We start from the raw sequence: 20,860 nt of genomic DNA on the forward strand, positions 1-20,860 counted from the left end.
TATATATTTTTGAGAGAGAAACAGAACAGGAGCAGGGGACGGGCAGAGAGAGACAGAGACAGAGACAGAGAGAGAACCTGAACCAGGTTCCAGGCTCTGAGTTGTCAGCACAAAGCCTGACGTGGGGCTGGAACACACAAATGGAGAGATTATGACCTGAGCCAAAGTCAGACACTTAACCTACTAAGCCACCCAGGTGCTCCAAAATATTTTTTAAAAGCTAAATACTTATAACTACAGAGTCCAAAGTATCTATGAATTACAGTCCAAACTATTATCTTTACCTTAAACTCCTGCACTAGATATTAGGCAAGTCTCCCTGCTTCGATTCTCTTGCATGTATGTCTATAATGCAGTCACATTCTTAATATTAAAGAGTAAATTAAATCATGTCACTCCCCTGGTCAAAAATCCACCAGATCATATTCGGAAAAGAAAGTCAAAAACTTCCACCACAGTTCATAAGGCTTTAACACGTCTCTGCCTACCTCTCCATGGGTCCACTCTAGTCATACTGACTTTCCTGCTGTTCTTTAAAATAAGCCAAGTTGAGCCAACCTCAGGGCTTTTGCTTTTCCTTTGGCCCATTTTCTTAATTTATTTAGACCTCTGTTCAAATGTCTTCAAAGAGCCTCTTCCTACAAACCTATCTGAAACAGCACCTTCTGAGGCACCTGGGTAGTGCAGTCAGTTAAACATCCAACTCCTGATTTCAGCTGAGATCCTAAACTCACAGTCGTGAGACTGAGCTCCATATCAGGCTCCGCACCCAAAGCAAAGATTATCTCTCTCCCTCCTCCCCTCTCCTTTCTATCCCTCTCTCCCTCCACCCCTGCTCATTCCCTCAATCTCTCTCTCAAAAAAAAAATTAAAAAATAAAATAGCACCTTCCATCACTATCTCCTTACACTGTTTTATGATTTTTCCTAGCTTATTACTACCTAAAATGATATGTTTTTTATATCTCTTGCACTAGACTATAAACGCCTTAAAAACAGAAATTAAGACTTTTTGTCCACTATTTCTCCAGGACCCAGGAGTGTCTAGCAAATGGTAAATACTCAGTAAATACCTAAACAAAAGAGTGAAAGTATCTTTATTTGTAGAAGCACCAAGTATTATACCCTTCATTTTCATTTCATACAAAGAGATGTTATTAGACATTAAAGGAAATCATGTCATTTGAAATAACCAAGAAGAACCCACAATCAAGCAATTTCCTATTTTGCCTTTTTAATCAGAGTCAGCCCTTTAAAATGGAACAAACCCTTGAAAATGAAACAATGCTATAAATGTGTCTCATAACACAAAACTCTTAGTCAATGTGAATTTTACCTCAATTTTTAAAATTAACTAATTAAAGGGGTGCCTGCGTGGCTCAGTCAGTTAAGTGACCAACTGTTGATTTCAATTCAGGTCATGATCTCATGTTTTATGAGATCGAACCCAGTTCAGGCTCTGTGCTATCAGCACAGAGCCTGCTTTTAATTAAAACATTTTTGTTTTGTTTTTTAAAAAGACTCATCAATCAGCGCCAGGCAACTCCTCTGATAACTGCTGCTCAGACCCTACCCTTCTTTTCACCAGTTCTCCACTAAGGAAATAGGAGTGACCAATGAGGTTCTAACTTCTAAACATTACTGTAAATATAAAGCCTTCCACAACTTTATAAAGACTGGTCATTTCAAAAGATGGGCTACTGGATTCTATAACATCTGAATACTTAATTATCTTAATTGTTCACAGATGCCTTTAACCTGTATGTCTCTGAAGTCATGACTTAAATCACATTTCATTTGGCAATGGTATGATAAAATAATACACCATGCCTTAATTTCTATGACCAGGTCCTCTCCATCACTAAGCAGATAAATGGAAATTTAGCATTTGTTATTCTATTGCATATATAAGCTCAAAGGCCAACAGACAAAATCACAAACCAATAGGAATATGCCCCTCCAAAATGAAAATGCTCATTCATGTTTCTTGGCCAGAATACTCTTTAGCTGCATAGAATATTTTAAATAGCCTAATAGAATATGATACAGATATCCTCTTCTCCCTCAAGCTGTATTTTTAATCATTTTTTAAGAAAATACCTATGTGGGGTGCCTGGGTGGCTCAGTCAATTAAGCATCCAACTTTGGCTCGGGGCATGACCTCACAGTCCGGGGGTTCAATCCCCGGGTCAGGCTCTATGCTGACGGCTAGTTCAGAGCCTGGAACTGTCTTCAGATTCTGTGTCTCCCTGTCTCTCTGACCCTCCCCTGCTCATGCTGTCTGTCTGTCTGTCTGTCTGTCTCTCTCTCTCTCTCTCAAAAATAAATAAAACATTAAAAATTTTTCTAAAAAAAGAAAATACATATGTGAAGAATAAGATTAGATATATTAGGTCATCTTTTATTTAAGGAAGCCCAAATAGCCCAAAGGATAGCACTAGAAAGAGCCTTGATCAGTTTCCATGGTGACTGGCAAAAAACCCCATCACACTCCAGATAACATTCCAGCACAGATTTCAGAGCAAAGCCTATTCCAGAGTTTGGAGAAAACTGTGTGTCTTATTCTATTCAGGAAAAACATAAACAGAGAGCAACCCCATCTCCATGCAGGGGATCCAGACTGCCTTTAAAGACCACCTGGGTGTGTTCCTACCTTAATTTAAGAATGTTACATTGTTTAAGAGCCACAGGCATAAACCAACTTGTCATTTATTGCTCTTAGAAAACCCCAGCTTGTTATCTGTCCTGACAGTAATAAAATCATCATTTAAAGCAACAGTAAGCAAGAGTTCTTCCTTCCAACTCGGAAAAATAGGCAGTTGCACTTTATCAATCACTTAAGTAGAACATGTTGCCTGATTTCTTTAAGTGACCACTTAATATTTTTATGAAACTACAAAAGAGACTTATGTTCTTTTGAAAGACAAGAGAGGAGAAAGACTTTCTGAAGAAGCTTAAGAATAATAGCTAAAGAATAATTTAAAACAGTAATCCATTTTCTATAAAATTGGTTGATGTGGTTAATTTGGCAAAGCATTTGAGAAGCAAAGGAGGAAGCAAGAACATGGTGAGAGGTTCAAGTTTATAATTATTTTCTCTTATTACACCAACAATAAATAAAGACTCTTTAAAAGTCTTCCCCTTTCATCTTAACACTCAGTGACCCATTTCTGCCCAGCAGTGCTGACCCTGGCCCTTTCACACAGTGCAACTGCCAAAAGTGAACTATCACATGTTCCTGGCCAAAAGGTAATAGGCTAGAATGAAATCTGTAACATGAAATATTTCAGAGCCAAAATTAAAGCTTTAAAATGCCACAACAGAAAACAATACTATTCTGATTTCAACTTTATTCTCATGGCCCTCAATCTTATCAAAGCTTGTTTTAAATCTAATATTTGCCCATTTCCCTAAATTTTCTGGCATACAAGAATAGTATTTCAAGTAGAAGTTTTGGGGGGTTTGTTATATATGTTTTAAATGAAATAAAATTGTTCAAGCACAGAATGTAAACTCCTTTATTTAAAGCCTTGAATAGGAATTTAATAAAGCCCAGGAATTCAAACCTTTGGAGAATTCCTCCAAAGTATAACCTGTTTTCAATCACCTAGCAAACATTTACCAAGTATATAATGATGGGCCAGGCAAAAGTGGCAGATGACTTAAGACACAGTCCTTGACCTCATGGAAGCTATAATCACTCTAACGGCAGGAGATAGACACATAAACCAACAGAGGAAAAAGTGACATTATTTGAAGCCCCTAGGAAGACTTCGCATAGGAGGTGACAGCCAACATGAGACCTGAAGGACAAAAGCAGTTGGGTGAGGAAGGCAAAGAAGTCAGTCACTGCAAAGGCCCAGTTGATGCAAAGAGTGCAGAGAGGTAATTAAGGTAGAGCCAACCTTTAAGAACTAAATTAAGCAATTTGGATAGAGATCTGTATGTAGGAAGAACTATCCGACAATCAATATGAGGAATTATTATTTAATTCAAGGTGGTAAAGATTATGTAGATCAAATAAGAGTTTATAGAAAACTCTTCAGTGAAAGGTGAAAGAATTCTTACCAAGGCTAATGATAATGAAGAAAAGCGCAGCACTTAGTGACTGATATACAAAAGCAGAGTAGGATTGGAGGAATGAAAGACAAGGATGATATCCAGGTTTCTAAGTAGGATACCAGGAGATCTGGTATGGTAGCTTTAAAACATAGACACATATTTTTTGATACCCCTACCATCATGAAGTTGGGTCTATGTCTCCTCTTGAGTCTGGGAAGGCACATGAGTACTTCCATCCAGAATCTAGGCTAACTACCCTCTTTCTTCTCTTAGGTCAAAGAAGGCCATACAGTTTCCTTCTTACTCACTGGGTCACTAACTCTTTAGAACCCTGAGCCACTATGTAAGAAGTCAACTTACTACACTGAGGTTGCCATGCAGTAAGGAAGTTCACATAACATTTGGAAAAGCCAAGGAAATGTACCCTAATCAATGATCCCAGCTGAGCTCAGCCCTCAAATCATTGCCATCCAAGTACTAAGCATGTGAGTAAAGACCCTCCAGATAATTCCAGTCCCTAGCCATTTGAGTCTTCCCTGGTGAAGCCTCAAACACTGTAGAACAGAAACAATCAATCCCTGCTATATTCTGTCTGAACTCCTATTTCACAGAATCTGTAAATGTAATGGCTACTGCTTTATATCACAAACTTTAGGGTAGTTTGTTACACATCAGTACATAACTGAAATGGGTAATAGTAACATATAAATGAATTATTAAGGAATACAGGAAGAGAAGTTTGGAGAGAAAGATAATCATGGCAGTTCCATATCAATCATTAAATCTCAAATATCTGTAAATATCAAGTGGAAATGTTGAGTAAACTAATGAAAATAAGGATTTTAAAAAGAAGACAATGAAGCAGCAGCATATGAAAATAAAGAGAGGACATGTATGTATGAGGGGAAAAATAAGAAGGTATACAAATAGAATAATACGAAAAGTCAGAGAGGAAACTGAAAAGATCAGAGAAAGAGAGAAAAATTATGACAAAATGATGCTGTAAAACCCAAATGTTCTCTAAGGTGTCAGCACCTGTGGTCAGTAGTATCCAATGCAGTAGAAAATCAAGTAGAACTGAGAGAAAGGGAACAAATATACTTGGCAGATAGGTGGTAACTAGGACAGGAAATTCAACAGTATGGTGATAAGAAGTCAAATTGTAGACGTTGAGAAATAAATGTGAATTAGGTAAATTGACACAGCCAGTGTAGACTACTCTCTCCTGTATGAGTATGGTTGTAATGGGAAAAGTAACAGAGGCCAGAAGCTTGGGGGAAACAGGTAAAGAAGATCTGCTGTTTTATTTGCTCACCCAATAAATATACACATTTATATTTTTCAGTGTGTATGAGTAACATGAGTAGATCTATAGACCAAGAGGAAGGATTTAGTAAAGAGAAACTAAATGAAACTAAAGGAATTTATGAATCAAACTGCTAGACAAGGCAGGAAATGAAGGACAAAGAGTCCAGATAGAGGTATGAGGTCTGATATCTCTTTCTCTGAGGCAGGAAGAGACAAGAGATCATGATGACTGTATAAAGATGCACTTGACAGTGGAAGAAAAGAGTAAGTACATTACCAATGAAAAGTCGATTATTCATGTGGATTAGGAGGCAAGACCACATGCTAGGAGTAAAGTAACTAGAATGGGATAGAAGGCTTGAGAGTGGACAAAGCCATCTGTGCTAAATGAGAAAGGAAGAAGATTGGAGACAAGAGTCAGCAAGTCATACAGTGATCCCTGCTCTGAATGGAAAGGACACTCTCCCAGTCACTCAGGTAGCAGATTAACCAAGATGAGGACAGAGGCAGGGCTTTTTCAATTTTGCATTCCCATGCTAGGCAGAGCCCCTAGGAAATGACAGGCCTTCAATAAATGGTTGATGAATGAATAAGCAAACCTATGCACGAAGGAGTAAGAAAAACTCATCAAATCTATTTATTCTTGTCAATGATTATAGTGATAAGACCCCACATATGTATGTATGTATGAATATGTATAGCTATCATAATTATCAGATATTTGCAAGAAGAGTCATCAATTACTATGAATATTTCCATTTCTTATCCTAAAAGAAATTCTTACTTTTAGTAAAGATTTTTGCTCTAATTGCAAATATATTTTCTGAGTCTCTTTTTTCTTGGTAAATGTCAAAATTCATGCATTCAAATGTACTTATAAAACCACATTTATCCAAGAATTACCTTTGAAGTGAAGAACAAAAAGGAGCAAAAAATAATCATTTTACAATTGTTCCTTCTGGATCTCTTGTCCCAGTTTCCTTCAACCTTTAAAATAATTATACTTTAAACACTAATAGTGTACTCTTCCTTCTAAATAGCTAACCATAATATTGAAATAAAATATTTTATAAGAAATTTATCTGTTACATATAAAAACTACCATTTAAAAAAATTAAAAACAAGTCAACTTAATATAGTGTACACTAGCATTAAAAAAAGATGAGCCCCAGCCTTATGAACTTGAAATAAATGTATACATAAGGATTCCACATATGTAACTGTAAGAAACACAGTTTCATCCATATTTAATCCAAATTCACATCATAACTTATATTCCAGATTATAATGACATGTCTGGGTAGCATGTGGAATATTTAAACAGCTAATAAGAATAGCTCATGTTAGCATTTATTATGTGCCAGGCTCTGTGCTCAGTGTTTTATAAACATTATGTACTTTAATACTTACAACCTTAAGAGGTACAAGTGAGGCGCCTGGGTGGCATCCAACTCTTGGTTTCAGCTCAGGACATGATCTCACAGTTCATGAGCTCTAGCCCTACAGTGGGCTCTGTGCTGACAGTACAGAACCTGCTTGGGATTCTCTCTTTCCCTCTCTCTCTGCCCCCACCCCCCCCCGTTTGCACTGTCTCTGTCTCTCAAAATAAATAAACATTAAAAAAAAAGGTAGGTACAGGGGTCACTTCACAGAAGATACACAGTAGGAGTCTGAGTAAGGCAGCGAATAAAAAACTAAAATGAGAGGATGGAGTCTAGAGAACTTTAAGGGGTAGAAGCAGCAAGTACAGGTTACTAATTTGAAAGTGGGCAGGAACCAAATGACCCCACAGGACAAAGACAGTTATAGGAAAAAGAGTTTGGTTTTACACATGCTGAGCTTGAATGCCTGCCAAGCATTTAAGTGGATGTCCTCAGAGACAACTAGACAGGCAGGTCTGGTACCCAGGAGAGAAATCTGGGCTGGTGGATACATTTGGAATCAAGGACACATTGGTAGTAAGTGGAGCACGGGGAGAATTGAAATTAGCAGACAAAGAGTTCAAAATGAGAAGAGGGCTAAGCAGAATTATGGAATGCATTGTCTTTTAAGAAGCAGGAAAAGAAGAGTGTACAGCCAACTAAGCCACAAAAAGTCCTCTCTCATCCCATATCACTTCTCAAAAACAAAAGAAAACAAAACGTTGCATTTAATATACTATAAAACCATTCTATGCACTCAATTCATCCATGCAGCAAACATGTATTGTGTATTTTCTAAGTCACAAAGCACTGTGCTAGCTGCTAAGCATAGCCGAGGATAAAGACAACACAGTCTTTAATCATAAGAATCTAAGCTAAGATAGGAATTGAGCAAGGAAGTTAAGAGCACAGGATGTAGGTTGGCATTCAAATCTTGGCTCTGCTATTTACTTCCTGAGTGACCGTAGGCAACACAGCTTCCAGGTACTTCTGCCTCCTTATCTACAACAAGGATCATACTAGATCATATTCTTATTCTTTGCTCAAGATGAACCAACTCCTGCCTGTATTGAGATTTCTCCTGCTGTTACTTCTTAGAGTTTTCTTTCACTATATTTACCCGACTTTAGTGCTATGAAACATAAGTGAGTTAAGAGCCATGTCACGAGGAATAGTGCTTGATATATAATAAACAATAAATGTTAGTTATATCATTTGTTATTAGAAAAAAATTACCAGAATGGTTGAATGGGCATAATGATGATGATGATGATGATGATGATGATAAATAGTGCTACCGGATTTCCTAAGACGGAAAAGAGAGGAACTCAGGGAGCACTTCATTAAGCTGCCCCTCAGGGCAAAGGTGGCTCATTCAGTACCTCTGTATGAATTAGAATGCAGCCTCCAGCAGTGCCTGGCTGACTCATAGGTATAGCATATGACTTTTGATACTGAGATTGTGAGTTCAAGCCCCACACTGGGCTAAGAGCTTACTTAATAAATAAATAAAACATAACAAAAAATACAGCCTGCAATTACACAAGAAAAGGGTAATGTGGATTTCTGTCATCACACAACCTCCCTGACAAGTACCCTTATGAGGGATATAAACTAACATAGCTGTAAATGGCAGCCCAAAAGATAGGGCATGTAAAGTTGAAGAAAGGTGAAGAGAACACTCCAGTAGTAAGGTACAAGAAAGGATGTAAGTGAGCAAGAACATAGTATATCCAAGCCCAAATTAGCAACTTCAAGTAACCCAGATTGATTAAAGCTAGAGCAGAAGGACCATTTAGAAGAGCTGAAGACAAATGCACAAAGAAAGATGAAAGCCAGATCACTAAGGATCTTGAATACCAGTAAAAGGCATTCAGCAGTGACACTGAACAGGGAAGTGATGTAATTCCAATTGTGCTTTAGTAAGAGTAATCAGATAATACGTCTGAAAGAATCTGAGCACAAGTAGGTAATGTATTTGGTCACTGCAGTGGTCTACTAGTCTGTGAGTTCCTCAAAGGCATGGACTGTGCGTCTCGTTCATTTCTGTATCCTCCAAACAAAGTTCCTGGGATGGAGTAGGTACTCAATAACTATTTGAAGTATAAATGAATAAATGAGCCAAATAGTAATGTGAGCCTTAGTTAGAGTAGAAATACTGGCAACAGAAAAATATATCTTAAAAAAATACTGCAGAGACAGAAACAAAGATATTTGCTGGCTGATGAAACGTGGCAAGGATCGGACAGAATCAATAAAGACTATAAAACTGATAAATACTATGGCACTGCATTACAGGTTTCTGTGAGAATCAAATACAATTATGCTCATGAAAATGCTCTATGAAAAAAAAAAAAAAAGGTTGCTTTTCTCTGGAATAAAAGCTACTCATCCTGGACAGATACACTACTATATTTGACCTTGAATACAGCTCCTGATTTTAAGACATTTATCTTCCTTTTGTCTTCACTAGATTATAAAACCTTTAAGAGTACACAATGTGTCTACTCTGTTATGAAGCACAATAACACCTTAACTGTTGTCTTACTTAACACTCTCTCACTCACAGAATAAACTATTATTGAACCTAATTCATCTGTATACCACCAAAATACACACAGATACCCAGAAATACATACACACTTACATAAATATATATATACACACACACACAACACTGTTTTGTGAATGCAGCCTGGCTGGCTGTGAACTCCCCCAACATGTTTGTTTTTCTTTATATTCCCAGGGTGTCTGGCAATGAGTATGATAGGTACTCAAACGGTTTTTGGACTAAAATGAACTGAAGCGAGTTAGGTATCTCACAGAGCTTATCAGTGGCTTCTGGTAGTCTTTCGGTTTCCTTCTCCCAGGAGTGCTCTTCTCACTATTTATTAAATATATATGGTAGAAAAATGATATCCATAATATGGTTAAGAATATAGAAAAAAGAAAAATAAAAAAATACGATTGTCGATATGTATGATCAGTGGTGTGCCAATAAATGTTTAATAAGTGGTTCAGTGTGGGGTGGGATGTGGTGTCTGATTTTCAATACTTGTTTACTTCCATGGTTTAAATACTCTCACTGTGGCCTATTTCATGGTAATGAAATGATATCAACTAGTTCCCAAATTCCCAAAAATTTAACAATGAGCACTCTCAAGCAAGCACGAGCCAGCTCCAACAAACCACGGGATGCAATATTTGGATATGTGGTACACATGATCCCAAACTCCTCTGGGCAATACTACCTCCTACATTCCCAAAGGTAAGTACAGAAGACTAGGAAAAGAGAAAATCCATATCCAATTCCTGCAAGGCCTTTGCCTCAATCTACGAAGTCATCTTCTTTTAAACTGAGCTTATGATCCAAGCCAGAAATTCCTTTTGCCTAGGCTAATGACACCAGAACTTTTCTGATCATGCACTCCAAAAAGTAAAAAATTTTCTGAGCATATATCCCTAACATATGTTAATATACTTGTTTATAAATTACACTAGAGCTACCATATACACTATATATACTAATACAGTATAAATTCTAAAGTATACACAAAAAACAAATTTTAAAAGATAAAATTTAATACAAATGGAAACGAAAACTTTCCCTCCCATATCCCAATGGACTATCTTACATACACCCCTGGTGTTTACAAAATCCAGTTTAGAGATTACTAAACTCAACATGAAAAGTAAAATGAATAGCTTTCTGGACCTGTTTCCCTTTTCTGGATCTTCCCACTCCAATGCTGAAAAAAGGCAAGCACCAACCCATGGAAAAGAAAGGAAGTAAGAGGGGCGCCTTGTAGTTCAATCAGTTAAGCTGACTCTTGATTTCAGCTCAGGTTGTGATCTCGTGGTTTGAGAGTTTGAGCCCTGCATGGGGCTCTGTGCTGACAGCAGGGCCTGCATAGGATTCTGTGTCTCCCTCTCTCTCTGCCCCTCTCCCACTCATGTCCTCCCCCACCCCCTCACAAAATAAACATTAAGGAAGGAAGGAAGGAAGGAAGGAAGGAAGGAAGGAAGGAAGGAAGGAAGGAAGGAAGGAAGGAAAAGAAAGAAAGAAAGAAAGAGAGAGAGAGAGAGAGAGAAAGAGAGAGAGAGAGAGAGAAAGAAAGAAAGAAAGAAAGAAAGAAAGAAAGAAAGAAAGAAAGAAAGAAAGAAAGAAAGAAAAGAGAAAAAAAGAGAAAGGGCAAGGTCTTAAATAAAGTTGGCCTACAGAAAAGTAAATCAGAGACCTCTTTTAAAAACAAGACAAGACAATCCTGTCGACAAGCTCCACCAAATTAAGACTTCTTAGTAATGAATCATTAGGAGAGGCTCTAAAAACACCATCCTTACTGGAGTTTTTAACCCCATAAAATGATATACCCTGACCATCTGTATCAACTCAGGCAAACAGAAGAGCTGGGAGGAACCTGGGGTTTCCCTGAGGACCAAATGTTTCCTCTAAGCAAGTGTAATATTAATAAAATCTTAAGTTGGAGGACACCAGGGTGGCTCAGTCAGGTAAGCATCCAACTCTTGACTTCCCCTCAGGTCATGATCTCATGGTTCATGAGTTCGATCCCCACGTTGGGCTCTGCACTGTCAGTCTCTCTCTCTCTCTCTCTCTCCCTCTCTCTCTTTTCCTCCCCTGCTGGTGCAAGAGCACACAGCCTGCATGTGTGCTCTTTCTCTCTCTCTCTCAAAATAAATAAATAAACTTTAAATAAATAAATAAAATAAAATAACATCTTAAGTTGGGAAATACAGAGAACAAAATTATGCCAGATGCATTTAAATCATATAGAACAGATACAGCTTTTCTTTTCTATATGCAGGCTATCCCTCTTGGCAGGTCACTCTGGCAGGTCACAAACATGCTATTCCCTAATCAAAAACAGTAACTTTGCTTAAAAAAAAATAAATAAATAAAACTCAAGAAATGAAGAACAAAAAACACCTTCATCAGGATCATAGACAATGAAAGGAAGATTTTACAAACATGTTTAAAAACACTTAAGGAAGGCTTCTGAAGAAATGAGCCAGGTAAAGTATTACTGCTTTTCGTTCCTTGTTGCCAATTTCCCTGACATACATATAATGCATTAAAGATGGATCTGCCCTCACCCTGCTCCCTGAAAGAAGAAAAGAAAAACCACACAAAAACAGAAAAACAACAACCAAAAAAAAGAAAAAAATTTAAAAAAACCTTCTGAGCTACCATCTCATCAAGACTGGCAATGTTTAACATGAAGGAGTCAACCCTTCTTTATTCTTTCTATCCTTTGCTCTCTTATTCCATAATTGCTTCACACTGACTTAAGACTTAAAGCTTTGGCTAAAATCATAACCAAATTAAAAGATTCCCACACCTACAAATTTATCTACCATCCCATCCACTGAATCTTCCCTGTTTCATCCCTTCTTCAAGGAAGATGAGGTCTCTTTTCCAGGGTAACTACATGCTTTAATAAAAATTATTTTTAAAAGATGTATTACTGGCTCTTACTTCAATAAGATTGCCTAACTCTTCAAATTCCCATTGAAACAACAAGAGAAAAAATAGTTTAAAACTAAATTTAAAAAAAAAACATAACCACAGTAGAAAACAAAAAGGGAGGGGTACCTGGGTGGCTCAGTCAGTTGAGCATCTGACTTCGGCTAAAGTTATTATCTCATGGTTGCTGAGTTCGAGCCTGCCATCAGGCTTACTGCTGTCAGTGCAGAGCCTGCTTTGAATCCTCTCTTCCCTTCTCTCTCTGTCCCTCCCCTAGTCTGTGCTCTCTCAAAAAAAAATTTTTTTAAAGAAAACAAAGAGGGTGACACTAGCAGATAAGAGTTTTTACAAACTCTAGATTCAGGATTCTCAAAGATGAGTGTGCCTCAAAATCATATAGATGGTTGGTTAAAACAAAGATTCCAGCTGATATAATACTGTCAAACACACTTCAATAAAAAATTAAATTAAATTTAAAAATATGATGCATAGAAACACACACACACACACACACACACACACACACACAGATTGTGGGACTCCACCCTCACAGTTTCTAATTTGGTAGGTTTATGGTAGGCTCAAGATTTTGTATGTCTAACAATTTCTCAGGTGATGCTGAGTTTTACTGGTCTGAGGACCACATTATAAGAACCACTGTTCTAAGCAGAGATCACTAAAAGGAACACTTTTTTTTAATTCTAAACAGCATCCTCAGAGAGATTCAAATGAATGATAAAGCCACTGTTTTTCCAGTATGTGTAAAATAAGAAAGAGTCTTGGAAAACTGGAAAAAAATATAATTTCTGAATTTAAAAATAAAACTCAGAAGGGCTAAATAACAAGTAAAACCCAAGAAAAGAAGTGTGGAAAATAGTCTAAGACATCTTCCAAAACATACAGCAAACAAAAGACAAAGAAATGGAAAATATGAAAGAAAAATTAACAAGCATAAAGATTTAATATCTATCTAATAGGTATCTGGAGAGAGAACAAACACACCACTTAAAGTAATCAAGGAAGAAATTTCCCTAAGCTGAAAAAGACTCAAACCTTGATACTGCTTGGCTAACTTCCAAGCAGGTAAAAAATTTTAAAGCCAAAAACTAGACACATATTTATGACATTTCTAAACTTAATAGACGTAAAGAAAACTCTAACAGCTTTGAGGGGAAAAACACAGGTTATTACAAAACAGTATAAATCATATTAGGATCAGACATTTTATTAGCATGTGAGAAGAGAAAAAAATGTTTACAAGGTTCAGCGATGCAATTATTTTGAACCTAGTAAAACTATCAAACACAAGGCAAAATAAAGACATCTTGGGAAATTTAAGAACTAAGAAAATGGACTTCCTGCCCATATTTATTTCCTACTTCTACTGTGAGAAATTATCACATAAGTCCAAAATAGATTTCAATGAGCTAAAATTGAGGTGTTGGCAGAATCACGTCTTTTGGAAACTCTAAGGAAGATTCCATATCCTTGACTGTTCTACCTTCTAGAGGCTGCCTGAATTCCTTGACACCTTCCATTCTCATCATTATCATTAAATGTTATCAGTCCTTATGGCAGACTTTTTAGTTCATTCAAGAAATGCAAGTGACTACAGCTACACTCCATAGCCTCTGAGAGTAAAGTGAAAAATATCAGTATGTCCTTTATCATTTCATTAAAAAACATTTTAATCAATTAATTTTGTATTAATAAACACCTACCGAATCATTTGCTGCTAGTGCAAGTGCAAGGTTCACTGTAAGAAACAAAAAAAGTAATTAAATTTAGTAACTTTCCTTCTACTAAAATTCAGTTTGCCTTTTAATATTTTCAATGTAATAGCCAAAACATAAGAAATTTTTAATATATTTCCTATACTTATAAAAACGAAAGACACAAAGAATACAGAAAGAAAACAAAAAGAAACAGTAATATTCCAACAGTAATAGATTCCTGCCCTAAAATGAGTATTTCAAACAATTCATTTTTATAATGTGATAATTTTGTTTAAATAATCTACTTAGTTTAAAAAAAAAATTGTTGGCCACCTGGGTGGCTCAGTCAGTTAAGCATCTGACTTCAGCCCAGGTCATGATCTCACAGTTGTGAGTTCAGCCCCAAGTTGGACTCTATGCTGACAGCTCAGAGTCTAGAGCCTGCTTTGAATTCTTTGTCTTCCTTTCTCTCTGCCCCTCTCCCTCTCATGCACTCTCTCAAAAATAAATAAACATTAAAAAAATTGTTAATATACAATTCAATTATTTTCAAAAACATTTTGCAGAAAAAGTAGCTTTTAATGAAAATGTGTATGATTCTATTGTCTTTTAAAATAAATGCTGGTAATACAAGAATTCCAAATGCCTAACTCACAAATACTCCTAAATAAAAGGCTAGATCACTGTGCAGAGGAAAGGGAAGAAGGTCAAAGGTAAGGCAGTATAACATGTTCCCAAAACTGCTTATTATTAGTGAATCCCAAAAACATAAAGAAGGAAAATAGTCCCAGAACTACTCTTAGCCCAGCAACAGAGATATGCTACATCTGTGATGAAGAGAGGTCTGAAGGTAAAATATTTCCAAGACTGATAAACAAACTCTCATACTGTGAATCACATTTCCTTAATATAACAATGTTATAAGTCATGCTGAGTTTGTTTCCTTTAAAGTAGTTAAGAGCATAAATTTTCAAGGCAGACCTGGTTCAAATCGTAGTTTTACCATCCTCTATTACATAACCTGGAGTAGGATATTTTACCCCTAAATCTACTTCCTCCTGCATAAGTGAAGATAATTCCTGTGTCATAACTGTTGTGAGAATTAAATGAAAAACTGATACAAAGTACTTAGACTAGGCCATGGCACTTGACTAATTTTTATAAATTACAAAATAATTCTGAATTTCACATATATCATATGCTAAACATTAACTATTAAGCAGAAACTTTTAGAGAGTAATTTATCTCAGTGTTAGTGTCTTCTCACATTCACACAATGGAACCAGAGAATATTCATATTAATCATATGTCATCATTCTAATCAAAAATATGTCAGGCATACATTTTCAAATGGAAAGAATTTTGAGATACTTTGGGACAATAACTATATATGAGGGAAAGAAATATAATACCAACAGAGTTAAACAGAGTTTAGCCTTATTTCTATCTGTATGCAGCTAGAGCTGTTAGCAAAAAGTAAAGGCTAGCTCTTTGGTAAGGATGATATAATGCTAACAAAAAAAAAAAGCAAGGAAAGGGCATTCACTGAAACAACTACTATGTGTCACAACTGTGTATTTTCTCATTTATTTTCCTATTTAAATGCTGTCACAGGGATGCCTGGATGTCTCATTTGGTTAAGCGTCCAACTCGATCTTAGCTCAGATCTTGATCTCACAGCTGTGAGTTCAAGCCCCATGTTGGGCTCCACACTGGGTGTGGAGCCAACTTAAAAAACAAAATACTGTCACAATTCCATAGCAACCAAAAACAAAAATCATGTTTTAAACAAGTACTAGCCTACAGACCCAACAAATTATATTGCATAAAACTCAAAAAACTTAGAGATATCATGAAAATACTTCCATCTTTAACCACAAAGATGCAAAAGGATTCACATTACTAAAAACAAATAAATGTATCCTGAATTTTCAAATAACAAGAGATAGCAGCTAGAACCAAAGACTAAAAGCTTCTAAATTTTAAAAATGAAATATTAAATAGATGGATTCCAAGCCCTTAGAAAATAAAAATATGAATCTTATAGCATTAATTAGGAACAATCACTAATCATTTTTAATAATAATATAGTATCTATCATATAGTAATATATTAGAGGCCTATTATTACTGTAATACTTGGTAAATCTTAGTTTCTTCAAAATATGCAAGAAACTCTTCCACAATAACTTCAGGTAAAAATGAGAAAAAATTGAACTAATAACACTATCTGGTTGGATTTGTAGCTGGTTGTATAACTAAAAACTTCTATGCTGGGAAATTACTAAATATGGTTTCAAGTGAAGACAAGATCTCCAGTAACAGTCACAGAACTCTGTACAAGCCATTATTTCAAAAGGTCACTGATTTCAATGGAACTGAAGAATTTTAAGCTACATATATCCCCAAACTTAAATAGCTAGGAAAAAAAATTTTTAAAGGATCTTGCCAGTCTAGGACTATAGCAAAATCAACAAATAAACAATAATAAAGACAGTCATTTTCTAAAAATCATCTGCAAAACATGGAGCTTCTATGTGGCTCAGTCAGCTAAGCATGTGACTCATGATTTCGACTAGGGTCATGATCTCACAGTCATCAGATTGAGCCTAGAAACCGGTTCCAGGCTGGGCGAGGAGCCAATTTAAGATTATCTCTCCCTCTGCACCTCCCCCGCTCTTGTAGGCACATGCATGGGCGCTGTCTCTCCTCTCTCTCTCAAAAAACAAACAAACAAAACAACAACAAAGACAGAGAAAAAAGAAGAAAAATCATCTGCATAAAGATAGGTTGGATAAAACCTGACCTAGCAGCCATTCCTACTTAAATGAATGAAAATTAAATATAAGGCAACAAGATAAAGAAGGTTTTATGACTCTAAATTAATAATACAAGTCACCTCTGTTGTGCAGGATTGGAAGAAGGAAGTCATTACCCTTTTACATTACACTGAAATAATCTTTTAGCAATAAAACATTTATTTTGAAAAATTTGGGGACTATCTGGCTGTTAGTCTTGGATGGTAACTCTTTTATTTCTGGTGGTACTTCTCCTATGGATTCTGAAAGCAGCACTTCAGTCATGATGAAATCTACAAATAAAAAAAGCCACCAAAAAAACAAATCTCTGCTCCAGTATTATTAATATAAAAGATATAAAGATTAGATCTTTTAAATAATTAAAACAATGTTAAACCTTTCCAGGCATTTTCAAATATTAGGTCATTGATTTTATGATATTATGGTTAAATGAAAAATGGTCACAATAATGTAAAAATTCTCAATGCAACTGTGTAGCTATATGTACAGATAGACTGCAAATGAATATCAAAGAACAGAAATAATTTAGTATTAAAATTACCAAATGTTTAAAACACAGTAACAGCACCCAAATATTGAGCACTTACTACTTAGGAGACCCTGGGCTAAAGGGTTAGCTTCTTTAATTTACATAGCCACCCTATGAAAAGGATTATCAGCATTGCACCTTGAAGTTAACCAAAGATCTGGGCAATCCAGTGGGCAATCTGACCACATTTTCCTCAATTAAGAAGTCAAACTCGTGCCTATGCACCTAGTTTTTTCTAACTACACATCTAAGGTCCTAATCATTACCAACTCCTGAAACTGTGTTATCAGCTATTAGGAATTTCACAAATAACTCTTTAAACACCAAAACTCTAATTTGAATGCTGTGCACTTGTCAGTTGGCATAAATTCCTAATCGAAATCAGAACATCCTATAATACCTGCTGTAGTAGATTTTCCAACTCCACCTTTTCCAGAAGCCACAACTATAACTTGCTTTACACCTCTTATTGGTTTCTGCTTTGGAAGTCCTCGGGACAGGATTTGTGTTCTTCTTTGTTTTAGGGTCTCACTGTCAGCGCCAGATAACTTTAAAAATAAATTAAATAAATAAATATTTTTTAAAAGTTTTAAAATGAGCCATCTCCATTATCACGCTGTTAAAGTAAAAATTCAGAGTTTATAAGAGGAATTTCTTTTCCAGGCTAATTCTGATCTCCGTTAGTTAGGTTTTTCGTGCTACCTATTGGTATTGACCACAATGGTAGAAATATACTGTTCAAGTTTAAATTTATCTGCCAGGATATGCAGACGCAAAAAACGGAAAGTAAATAAAATGCATCTGTTCAGAGTTAATGCTCTACGAGTTTTCTTCTCCTTAACCTATTTTCTAAATAAACCAACACAGAAGAAAATGTACAAGCCACACATCCATGTTTTAGGCATCTGTTGCATATCGCGCCTCGCCTCGGCTGGTCCTACTAGGGGCCTGCTTGTAAAGTGGGGACGTTCAACCAGCTGGGGTCTCAGTTAGTCACAGAGTCAGCCGGGGCCCGTTAAGCTCTGAGGAGAGTCCTCGGCAAGAGGCTAAGTCAGGGCACCTGCGACCCTGCCGCCCTAGCATCTCGCTCCCTCCCGCTTCTCCCAGTCCTGCAGCATCACGGACCTGGCGCCGACAAACCAACACTCGGCTTCCCCCAAGTGAAACACTGGTCCCACCGCCACCCCGCAGCAACATCCCACCAAAAACGAGCAAACGCCGCCAAGACCCCATAGCGCGGAACGCCGCCTTAAGCGCAACCCGGAAACTGTCGCGGCCGGCGTGGAGTGATGACGTCACGTGGTAACGCTCCGCTTCCTCTCCCTAGCGACTAGCCGCCTTTGAATTTCTTCAGCCCAGGAACCCAGTTTGTTAATGCAAACATTTCGTAACCAGGTACAAACATTTCACAGAGTTTACCCAAATGTTTGTGCAGTGTTATCACATACCTCATCTCTTTGGTCCTCACAGAAGTCCTGGAGTGGGTAGATAGGAGACTCTTCACTAGCAGTGTCCTCTCTTCAGTAATAGGAAATGAGACTTAGAGACTTGACCCGACTGAAAAGAAGTAGGAAATGGTAAAACTTGAAAATGACTACAGGTTTTCTCACTGCGCAGAATATGGTAACTTAAACATTCCCTCCATTAATTTTACCTTTCTTCCCCCTGTATGATAGATATACAATAACAGTCTGTTCATGTTTACTTGCTGTGTTGCTAACAATTTTCTGAAGAGAAGCCGGGTGCTCTGTTGGGCTTGGAAAATTTTAACTAAATCAGAAAGCATGTCTAATGAAGCAAGTTTCCCTCAAAAAGGAAGTAAGTCAAGGCTTGAGGGAGAAGGTGTAATTTATTGTGATATGAGGAATGAATGATCTTAGATCCAAAACAGATGAGAGTGAAAGAAATCGCAATGAGAAAGCCAATACAAAAATCCAGACCCAGCAAAAGGATCCTTTAGGGTGTAGGTTGGTTTACTCTCATATATTCTCCATAATATTTTCTAAAGTTGATTTTAATGTCTTTTTTTTTTTTGGCTTATCTGTAGAGAATTTGTCATATAATTATTCAGATTTTCTGCCCTAATTTGACCTTTACTTTTTTTTTTCTCTTTAATACAAGCATCACACAACATTCTCAAAGAATTATTGTAAGGATTAGGTATTACCAACAAAATACATTTAATTAAATAAGCTCTGAAAAAAATCAGTTCCTTGCTTTTTCTCCCTGAATCTCACACTACTACTTCATTTGCCTTATCACTTTTATTTTGTGATGTTTTCTATTAATTTTTGTCCATTTTTATCTGCTCAATTTCTATAAATTATAAATAATTTCTTCTTTGTGCACAGAGAAGTAGAAACAACCAATGCCAAGAGAGAAAAATAAAGCAGACCATAAGAGATCATGTATGCAAGGAGGGAAAGGAGAACAATTGCACTGATTCATAATAGCTTTCCAGTTCCTGGTTCTAGTCCATAATGAGGTCAGCCACACATCCTATTCATAGATCCATGAGATATGCATCTCTTTCCAATAAATTCTCTTTCTGCCTTGGCCTAATTTGGGTGTTTCTGTGTACTTATAACTATGGTAAGATATATATTCATAATATTTATCAAGACATCCCCCCCCACAATTCCTTTTACCTCATATAGCCCTTTCCCATTTTGATAAACTATGTGGCATCATTTTATGAGACAGAAACATGTTAAAGAAAAGAGATTGTTTCCTTGCTTTTGAATTTTGAAAATTGAGACCTTTAAGGAGAATAAGGACAGCTCTGGCAATGACAGTACATTTGGGAATGCTACATGGTATAAACACATGGTTTCTCCCTCTGTGACTTGGGATTACATATGGCTGCAAGTGGCAGAAAACTCTACTTCTCTTAAACAAGTAGGGATATATTAGTCTCATATGAAAAGTTCACAAAGAGTCTCTTCAGGTCTGATGTAGTGGCTCCACTGTGACGTTAGGTCCCAATTTCATTCTTTTTGTTCCATCATCTTGTTATCCTTATTTTGTCCCCTTACAGTCACAAGACGATAGCTGCATTTCCAGACATCAAGGCTATGTTCCACACAGGAAAAGAGGGGAACCAAAAGATACGTTTTTTTCTAGTGAGCGTTTGCCTTTTTTTTTTTTTTTTTTTTTCAATTTGAGAAGAGAAGCCACATACACACCAGACTGGCTAGAACCAGGTCACATGATCACCCTTAAAAGCAAGAGAAACTGAGAAATAAAGCATTTACATATCTGCAATGGAGAAAATGATGGGTATGGATATTAAATAAACCAACTCAATATCTGTCTTAGAAAGACTATATAAAACTTTCTGGGATTATAGGGAATCAATATAGAAGAAAAGTGAGAACTTAAATATTCACAAGTTCTTAAGCCAGATATAGGTGGTTGGATAACCCAAGAACATTCCCTCAACCCCAATTTCCCTGTCACATTCAAGTGCAGAGGATAGAAATCCAAATACTCACTTTCCTAGTCTCACTTGCTAATTCTAGACATA

At 36.6% G+C, this 20,860-nt stretch overlaps 1 protein-coding gene and 1 long non-coding RNA gene across 2 annotated transcripts in view; one reads left to right on the plus strand and one right to left on the minus strand.

Annotated features, from left to right (window-relative positions):
* Positions 1-18,590, minus strand: part of NUBPL (nucleotide binding protein like) — a 206,600-nt gene extending 188,010 nt beyond the window's left edge. The window contains exons 1-3 of the mRNA XM_029951167.1: positions 18,460-18,590; positions 17,735-17,882; positions 13,994-14,028 (exon numbers count right to left, since the gene is read on the minus strand). Of these exons, the coding sequence (XP_029807027.1) occupies positions 13,994-14,028; positions 17,735-17,882; positions 18,460-18,567 (291 nt within the window). The 5' untranslated portion in view covers positions 18,568-18,590. The remainder of the gene's footprint in view (positions 1-13,993; positions 14,029-17,734; positions 17,883-18,459) is intronic.
* A 60-nt stretch (positions 18,591-18,650) lies between these two features.
* On the plus strand, positions 18,651-20,456 carry LOC115301361. The gene is made up of 3 exons (XR_003913089.1): positions 18,651-18,729; positions 19,686-19,926; positions 20,372-20,456. It is a non-coding gene; the product is annotated as an uncharacterized LOC115301361 (long non-coding RNA).
* Positions 20,457-20,860: the final 404 nt, after the last annotated feature.

This window comes from Suricata suricatta, chromosome 9 (genome assembly GCF_006229205.1).
Source record: "Suricata suricatta isolate VVHF042 chromosome 9, meerkat_22Aug2017_6uvM2_HiC, whole genome shotgun sequence".
Lineage (NCBI taxonomy): Eukaryota > Metazoa > Chordata > Mammalia > Carnivora > Herpestidae > Suricata > Suricata suricatta.